This window comes from Phaethon lepturus, unplaced genomic scaffold (genome assembly GCF_000687285.1).
Source record: "Phaethon lepturus isolate BGI_N335 unplaced genomic scaffold, ASM68728v1 scaffold15338, whole genome shotgun sequence".
Classification (NCBI taxonomy): Eukaryota; Metazoa; Chordata; class Aves; order Phaethontiformes; family Phaethontidae; genus Phaethon; species Phaethon lepturus.
Window position 1 is genome coordinate 44,122 of NW_010557035.1, and position 10,080 is coordinate 54,201.

The 10,080-nt window shown below is 36.5% G+C and overlaps 1 protein-coding gene across 1 annotated transcript in view; it reads right to left on the bottom strand.

The window, feature by feature from the left end:
* SLC30A7 (solute carrier family 30 (zinc transporter), member 7) overlaps positions 1 to 6,522 on the bottom strand; it is a 23,297-nt gene extending 16,775 nt beyond the window's left edge. The window contains exons 1-5 of the mRNA XM_010292658.1: positions 6,374 to 6,522; positions 4,808 to 4,895; positions 2,981 to 3,107; positions 1,921 to 2,076; positions 308 to 358 (exon numbers count right to left, since the gene is read on the bottom strand). Of these exons, the coding sequence (XP_010290960.1) occupies positions 308 to 358; positions 1,921 to 2,076; positions 2,981 to 3,107; positions 4,808 to 4,895; positions 6,374 to 6,522 (571 nt within the window). The remainder of the gene's footprint in view (positions 1 to 307; positions 359 to 1,920; positions 2,077 to 2,980; positions 3,108 to 4,807; positions 4,896 to 6,373) is intronic.
* Positions 6,523 to 10,080: the final 3,558 nt, after the last annotated feature.

Below are 10,080 nucleotides of genomic sequence, written 5' to 3' on the forward strand. Positions count from 1 at the left end.
CCTTGGTTTTTATTATTTCATTTTTCAGTTCCAGTAACAGAAGCTGAATCCCAGCTTTTGGGGTCTCCCTTTTAAACGTCTTGGCACTGCATTACATTTAGACTTCAGTAAGTGTCTCCATGCCTAGCCATGCACAGGGTATGGCACTGCTCTGTTTACAGGCAGAAGGGGACTTCATAAAATAGCTCCTCAATGTAAAATGCACCATTTACCCAGAGGCACCCTCTAAAACAGATGTGTGACAAATAGTCACAGGCAGGCAGATGATGATAATACTAATAAACCACTATACTTATTCTCATCGTACCTTGTAAAATCTGTTTGCTGGATCCAGCCATCCCTTCAAGAGAATGGTCATCTGCAAAGACAATTATTGGCAAATTAACCTACACAAAGGCTCTCTCTAGTGGTATATTTTGTTATGGTCTTTATTTCTGAAATTTCTTGAACAGACAAGCTGCTCACAATGACTTTTACTGTAGCTATTGTTTTTTAATGCAACAATTAAGTTAAAAGTCTTAATACTTTTTAAAAAAGAAAATACAACTTTATATATATATATAAAATCTATTGTATAAAAAGATCAACACTTGTTTTCTAATGAAATCAAACTGAAAAAGAAGACCTTTCTAGTATTTAGCAAAATAAAGCCCTCTCAAGAATACAAGCCATACACACAAGCAGGAAGAGTAAGGTCAAATAAATTTGCTGACCAGAAATATTTCACTTCAGCAAGCATTTATACCTAATGTAAAACAACAAGGATAAGACTTGGAGAAGGTAGAACTAAGTCCAGAAATCCTCTCATCCAAGCAGATTAATTCCTCTGTGGAACGCATCAGATAGATATTTAAAAAACCAACTCGTTAAAGGATAGCAAATGACTTCTACTGAAAATATATAATATTTTATGCAAAAGTTGATTTGAATATCAAATTGCATAAAATTCACTGGTCTGCTGGAGTGGGGGACATGGGGAGAGCAAGGGAGAGGCATGAGGGGTGAGCTCCTGCTTTCTAACCAAACTCCAGAAGAATATTTGGAAAACAAGCACCAATCTCCTACTAAAAATAGCAAGGAAGGGACAAGCAAATATTTTAATACTCTCTGTCATCTCCTGTCTGCAAGTTACCACACCATTCCCTGCTCTGAATGTACACATTTTCAGTCACATCAAATTCTAGTTTATGGCTTAGGCGGGCAGGATCAACAACCTTGCGTTACAATAAGGCTTTCATTTGCATTGTTTCAAATAGGTCGTGACCACACTGTCTCTTCTCCCATAGTGAAGGCATCCATGCAAAATAACTGGTAATCTTTTCACAGATTGATTGCCTTTATAAGAAAAGATTTAAGCATAGCTAACAAGTACCTTTTTCATAACCGGCTTTAAAACAGATTACAACTACACAAGATGAAGAAATCTCAAATACGAGATCACAAATGAAATACCACATATCAATCTTTAAGTACACAAAGTAAAACTGCTTGTTCATCTTTCCTAGTTTCTTGAGCTGTAAAATGATTCAAATGCAGAACACTGGCAAAGCAGCTTAACTTTGTATATTGATTTTAACAAAAAATTGAAACAGAGCATCTGATAACTAATTTCATTATATTGCCATAGCATACATATGTTAACTTTTGCCAACACATAACATTATGGTGAACATTCAAAAAAAAAGTAGGTAAAACAAAACCTTTAAAAACTAACACTGAACTTATTGCAAGTGAAAGAGCATTTACCAAAATGAGCCACAAAACATGGCAGTGGCATAGCATCCCGCACATTTAGTGAAATTACTTCCATGTATGCTTGCAACAAGCTGCCAGCACCTGCTCTTTTTTTTTTTTCAGTAAATCTTTAATAGAAAATTTAAATTGAGTCAAGACAGTCTATGACATTAACTAAGTACTTACCATGACAATAATCCTGACCGTGAGAGTGTCCATGGCTATGGCCATGATCATGAGTGTGTCCATGGACATGTTTATGTTCATGGCTGTGACCATGACCTCCGTGACTGTGTCCATGGCTGAGACCACCATTAAATAGAGAATGACTGTGTTCATGCCCTATAAACAAATATCACAGTCAGAGTATACATTTAAGTATGCTTAGATTTGTTTCTAAGCTACTTGAAACCTATTAATTTTTTAGGTCATCTTAAGATATGGCTTTAAATAAGTTAAGAAAATAAACACAAGCTGTTTGTCATGTAAATCTATGCTGTGGAGCTGTATAAAATATATACCTGATTTGAGAAGTCAAGTGCTTCTATACATTCCCACTTCCGACACAAGTTGTGCTACACTTTTAGTACAATTTAAAAAATGTACATGTAATTAGATACAAGCACATTAAAAACAGCTATCATTCACACGTTAAAAATTCAAGCTTAAATTGCTGCTTAAAGACTGAAGACTAGTTTCTTCCACTAGTCTACAACAGTTTATATGTTAAGTTGAAAGAGATACCAATTAGCTTTGTAGGAAAAAAAAAACCAACAAAATATTTGCCACATACATTTAGGCAAATAAACTCTGCATTTAAATTCAAAAGACACTAAGCTGAGAAGCACATGAAGCTGAATCATGCCATACTTAAAATTTGGTTTAGACACCATTTTGTAAATTTTCCAGCCAAGATCTCCCTGAATTCCAGCTTAATTTTATTCAAAAGGCACGCTGCAAATCTCTTCTAATAAAGTGCAGAAGAGTGCATGTTCCAAAAAGCAGATTCTGGAGTTCCAGGTCTTTCAGTTAATGGATATTAACATGAGAAGTACAGTAGTGACATACTAGGGCTAGTGATAAAACGTAAGTGTCAATATTGCAACAAGTCACATACACATTCGGCTAGGATTGCCACTAAAAAGACATTAAAATTTAATACTGAGGTTCTCATTAGAGGATTATAAGGTCCTGGAACACAGGGTGCCACGAAACGAAACAGTACTGAAAATTATAGACATCCTACCAGAGCCATGTGAATGCCCATGACCTCCATGTTGAAAAACAAATATTCCTATAAGATTTACAATGAATCCTAGTATAGAAACAGGAAGAAGTCTCTCATGATGCACATCAGGAGGCTCAAGCGCTCTCTAAAAAAAAAAAAAAAAAAACCACCACCACACACAAACAACCACAACAAAAAAAACAAACCAAAACCCCCCAAAAAACAAACTAATGCAAATGCAGAGTTTTACAATCTCTCTACATTATTAAAAGGCACTGAAAAAAATGCTTAGATACACAAGCAAACAGGCATATATAAAGACATAATCAGAAATTACTCAGGACTTCTAGTTTTTGAGATGATAGAGAGATTAATTCTTACTGTCTGAAGTTGAAGTTTTATTATTAAAGCTGTGAAAGTATAGTAGAATATTCTGATAGTCTAGCTAACTTTTATCATGAGATTTCATTATGCTGTGGGATGTGGCTCAATACCATATGAAAACATTCGAGCTTTGTGTTGTATGTGGATTGCCCAAGTCATTCACACAACTTCCAAGAGTCTAGAATGACATTTCTTCCCTTCTCCTTAGAAGGGTGAGGGGATGAGGGGAATGAAATGAAGACTGAGAAAAATCACGGCATTTTAAAAAACTTCTAAAATCTAGATCGATTTTTTTTTTAAATTCTTTTTTACCCTACTTTCTTCGGAAGTTTTTTCCACTGATATATTATAGACCTAACACAATTTGCATCTGAAGCTAAGTGTTGAAGAGTGTAAATTATTATTGACAGGGGAGAGAAACATTCACCATCTGTCCACAGGCATGAAAGGTACAGGCAACAGCAAAACAATGAAATTTCAGCAGATATAAAATTTTGAAGTGACAGAGAGAAAAGAAGTCACCATCACAAGCAAAAGGAATACTTAGCATGGGAGTTAAGATCAGATCAACATTACCCCTGACCCTTCCTGTAGGAGTTTTTAATTCTAGTAAGTTTTGTTGCTGTTTCTAGATTTGGAGTTGTTTCCCCAAGTTTTTAGGCAATTTCAGCCCAGTTTGTACTGGTTTTGAAGTACATACAGGTTTATCGATGTAGAGGATATGTTCATGAGAGAACTGGTGAGAGCTTTATTAGTTAAAAAAACCCAACACTAGAATGTATTCAAAACTAGAAGTCTGAAGAAATTTATGGTGCATCTCCCATTAAAAAGTGACATCATTAATGCAAGCTGATCAGAATCAGTTATCAATTTTACTCTTAATCCTATGTCACTTCAGTGCAGACACCCTTGATGTCTAAATTTTAATCTTGAAATTATCACCTGAATCATCTTGTAGAAAAAATAATTCAAGAAAAGTGCCCTTGTGAATGTTAAAGCTATTACTACTTGCCATTGATATCAGATTTCAAGACTTGGAAGATAATGATCTTTCTATAAGAAGTTAGACCAACTTCTTCACAGAATGTACCTCCATTTCTTATGACTAACTTCTCTCCTCTGAATGAGTAATATTGGCTTTTCTTTCTTGGCCTCAGTTGCGCTTTAGCAATGAGAAGTAAAGATCTTTCTATGACATACTTAACTGGCTGAAACAAGGACAGGGTAAACCTCAGAATCTTTACACACAATGAAAATACACTAAGCAGCTAGTACAGATACATGGAAAAAGCTGGGTTTCTGTGTCACAAAATAGCAATTTCAGATGGCCCTATTCTCTGTTCAAATCACAGATTTTTAACCACTTATGAACATAATCTATTTCAAAAATTTTATCCCCATTAAATATGCTCTACAAATAGAAATGTAACAATTCATAGTGTGATTGGCTGCATAACATACCTCAACGCCTTCTGAAAAAATGAAGAACGCTGTAAAGATGAGGAATAAACCATTTACAAAACCAGCAAGTACTTCTGCTCGAACATACCTGCAAGAAACAAAAGAGCAATAGCAGATATTACCACTTCCATTTAAATACTGAAAATTAAAAGTGGAACTTAGACACTGGAGTACAATCTTCTAGTTCTCAAACAGTTGTATTACATAGAGACATGCTAAATGGAAAATGCAGTATATGAACTACAGATAAGTATATAAAATTCACTACATTGTATTTTGATAGAAATTACCTGATCTAGATCAGCCGTTACCTGATCTAGATGAAAGAAAACCTTCAATACATCAAAATCTTCCCACTGAAGAGCATCTCTACTGGAAGTTATGGTATAAATGTACATTTGAAAGCCACAAAGTAAGATAAGCATGCAAGATGTAATCAAAGTCTGCTGATGTAAAGTTCTGCTTAATATCAAACAGCCATACACTAATTTGCTCCCCCTATAGTAGGGGGATTTTTAGGGAAAGTTTTAAGTAGAAATCAATTATTTCAGCTACTAAATTTTTCCAATAAAAACCAGCCAGATTAGAATAACATGTAATTCCAATGTAGCAAACACCAAACTTAATAAATTGTGGCTGTTTTGTAATAAATGGAACACCAGCTGTTTAAATGCAGAGCAGTAATTAACACTGAACCTGCTTCCATTGCAATTAGTTCATGTTACAATCAATTCTTCCTAAATTGATTTCTAGGCACACTGGAGTTTCCACCTTAATTAAACAGTGCTTTAAGTTAAGTTTCAAACTACATGATTTAGGCAAGACAGCTGAAGCTAAACGCTGACATTCAGGTCAGTAATGCTATGGGGAATGCAACAACCCATGTTACAGCTCATTTGCTGTTAATTAATCAGTATCACCAATTAATAATATTGTATCACCAGTACTGTTTTATAGGGCACAACTGCACTCTGCAGTGGAACCAAATGCCCTTGAAACAGAACCAGCTGCAGCAGCTATATCCATGAAGGGCGGTATGGGATAATATACCTCAGCCTTGAGGATCTGTGTTAATGGTAGCCACAGCTGTTGAATCCCACTGGTTCTGAGAAGCATGGCTTATAATCTCAGGTGCAGCATCACTGAGACTTACAGCAGGAACAGAGTTAGCTCCTTTCAAAGAAGGCATGGGGCACCAGCAGTCTGAGATTCCCTGTAATGTGCTTCATTGCGCTGTGAGGACAAACCCATGATGCAGCTGCTCTCGCTCCACTCGTGCCATTAACGCGTGACAATGCAGGGCAACCTTCTGCTGTCTAACTTGTTTCCACTAGTATGATCACAGAGATCTTAGAAGTGATAAACCTGCTCCCCAAAAGCAATGCCTTCACGTTTCTACTATTTCTAGGGGGTATTAACTTAAAGGTTTATGTAACTCACCTTAAAAAACACACTTTCAACATAGCTTTTCCATGTTCTGCAAAAAGAGGTTTTGTTCATACAGTGAAAAATTACTACCTAGACATTTACTAAAATACATTAAGGTAACAGCCTGAAGTTTCTTACCCATATGAGAAAGCATCGTTTGACCTCCATTTTGAAATGACTGAAGCTGCTAATCCAGCCAATAGAGCAGTACAGTCAAAAAACATATGAAAAGAATCTGATATTAGACCTAAACTGGAAAAGAACAGGAAAAAAATGTTATGTTCCATATGCTACATGTTGACTATGAAAAAACAGTATTTAATCTTTTACACACCAGCAGAACACACTGCGAGTCTAAGTTTCAGCCATGGGGAGAAGGCCACACTAGATCACCAATACAAATGATGACAAAACTGCTTTTGTCAGCTTAGGGAAGACACTCTGGAAGAGCTTTTGGCAAAAAGTCTCCCTAGCATATGATTTTGGTGGTAGTGGAGGAGAGTGGTTTCCACTGACACAAACTGAAGCCTCTTGAGTAGATATACCCACAGCTCTATCTCTTGCCAATCTAATTCTAGCAGCAGGTATTTGTTCTTATATTTCAATTTATAGTTGAATATATTAGCAAATTTGGCTAGAAAAGTGTATACACACAAGTTGCATTTAGATACTAACCCCATATATATCTGTAAAAGTAGTATTTCACATCTAGTTCAAAAAAGAAAATTGTGTTTGAAGATACTGCTTTTCAGTATCTATTATATGCAGTGTGTATATACAGGTTAACTAGTACAACACCACTAAACTGTTCTGCTGAAGACTACCAGTACCACCATAGTGATGGCACTAAGCATTTGCAAAAGCGATGTTCTCAAATCCATTTTCAAACTTTATACTTTGGAAGAGTTTTCACACACAGGGAAAATTGATCAAAAATTCTTTAATGTCTGCAGTAAAAAACCCCAATGATGCAATCAAAACAAAGTTTCAGAAAATTTTGACAAACGTATGCCTGCGACAAAATATTTTAGGCCTGTAAAGACTGAAATCTTCTACTTATAGTTTTAGTTCATTATGTCAAACATTCCAAAAACTGCAAAGTCTACTTCAGCATAGCAGTTTTCCTCTCAAGCATCTTATTTCAGAACTAACACATCATCAGATGAGAATTTGTCTTTGCTATTCATTCACGCTGCAGCAACTTGACACTCTGAGTGGGTAAGCTGAAAGTAAGGTTTCAGTACAGACAGAATCCTAAGATCATATTCTCTTTTGCCTGAAATAAAAGCAGAACAGCAAGCAATATACTTGGTAAGTACTTTTGACTACTACATACCTTCCCTAAATATCCATCTTTTGTGTTTACATCTGTTTTTACATTTTACCTGAGCAGAGAAGCCAATCCCTGATGGCATGGCCAAAGCACCACACCTACATTCTTTTTAATTTATTGCTGCTCAGTCTCCAAATTTCCAAACACAAACCTTCAGCCAGGGTTGTAGCCTGAATCATAAACAGGTATAGAATTTATCCAAGATGCATCTAGTTCTTCTCATTATAACAGACTATGATGAGAGAGGGATAAGCAACTACATTACTTAAGAGCAAAAAGCAAAGTTTCCAGCATCCTGATCTCTACCAGGATCACACACATCCAAGGTTAACATACTGCGGTGAAGCTACACTAAATAAAAGGAAGCAACAGTAGTACTCCTGAGAGCACAGAGCTCCATCAATGATTTAAAAAAATAAAAAATGCAGACAAGAGTGCAAAGTTGCTATGGATGGCTGCTTCTTCATTTTGCCAAGTGTAAAGATAGCAGTCATTTGCTCCTTTTGCTGGTGATCACCATTACTCTTCTAGTTTGACTGGAACATAGCCACACAGAAATAAAAGCAAACAGATACCTGCTCCACCTGTGCTTTCAGCTGAATGAATCCAAGCTAATTCCAGTTCAAAAAGGACAGAATGGTATTAGAACGATGAGCCACTGCTTGTAAACCTTAACAGTCCTTAAATCTTTGCCTTATCAGCTGCAAGGCATTGACTAGAAGATGCCCTCTCCCCTTTGATCTAGAAGCTGAAGGAAGCAGAGGCTGAAAGACCACTTCTTAAACTGTTTCTTTCAATGACCAATGCACAACTACAATCTTGACTGATAAACACAGGAAAAGTTTAGCATGCAGTTTTACCCTACAAAGTTCAAACCAACTTAACTTAGTTCATGAGTTACCCAGTCAGTAGAACTCACATCAGTTTGTAGGCTGTACATAGATTGGATTTAACACCACACACAACAGTTGCCAAATTTTATTACAAATCATAAACAGGTTCTGTAAGTCTGCAAGGAAGTATGTGCATCAAAACACAAAAATTGTTTCATATTTGAAAAGACCTTTGATACAGAAGTACTGATGAGCATTTGTTCTTACAATTGTCCCAAAAGTTCCGTTTTCCCAATTTTTGGTTGTCTAAGAACAAGTACGTACACAACTCTGTTCTTGGAAACTGAAGAATAAAAAGCAATTACTGGTAGTAGTAGAGGACTAGAGGACAGTCACGTTTTCACACTTAAGTCAAATACAAAGTTTCATTAGCCAAAGTTGAAATTACTTCACATTAAGAAACCAAACCATTTCACAACCTGACTGAAATAAATTTCAAGATTAATCTGAAGTGTTTCAGATGAAACACTCAGCTGCTGAAGTGGGTTTGGAGGAGACAGAACATACGTTTGCTCTATATATTTACATATATACTTTAAGAACACATACAGACATATATATACATACATACAACTATAACACATTTAAGGCCGAGGATGATGGTATGATAAATTGTCCTTAGGTGCTTTAGCCACCAAAGCACAAAACAGATGAAGTAGTTCTGAACAAACTTCAAAAGACCACCAAAGGTTTTAGCTGCATGCCTATGAAGCAGCAGAATGGAATTCCCTATTGAATTCTTAAAGGGTGTAGGTAAACAGATTCCTCCTCCCCAAAACCAGGTGGCATCCCTAGGGAAACAGCTCATTTTACGTTTAGTCCTGAGCAGTAACGAAGATCCAGTGGGGAAAAACCCACAAAACACACCAAACATTCAGGTAGAAGACAATTAGGCTGACAGTAACCAGAAGTTTATAATGATTATGAAATGGAAGAAATAAGCATCACTAAACAGAGACAGCTAGTGGTTTCTGTGGTTTGGTGTATGGTTTGTTTGTTTATTTGTTTGTTTTTTAAAAGTCTCCTGGGAAAGAGAAGAGTATATAAGGACTGCTACTGAAACAAAATCCCATACTGGCTCTAGAACAAGAAATCATACAGCAAGTTCTCATAGCACTGTGCTGACACCTGCAAATCCCACAGAGGTGAGACTTGCCATAGGTACAGCACCAACACAGCTGTGCTGCTTTCAGGACCTAAGCTAACATCTCCAAGTAGCCAGAGGCACGTGGATTTATCAACAGGGGTCAGTACAGACTGAGTCTGCAACGCAATTCGCTACATGGCATAAACATGCTCTGTATTATGGGTACACCCGTAAGAGATCCAACTGCACAAACGATAGGAAGTCTAGTAAGAGGCCAATATGATTTCATCTGACGCTTCTTTTTAAATGACCTGTAAATCAAGAAGACCTTAAAAAACTAGGTGCAAAGTGATTACCACAGTAGACAACCAATCCAGTCAACCACTATCAACATATGATGTATGCAAGAACTTCCATTAGAACTGGAACACATCATCCAGAGTATCATCTGGTAGAAACCCTGTACTCAAACACATTGTTTCTAAATGAGGACGCTTCCACAGCTGATTTAGTAACACAAGTTTAACACCAC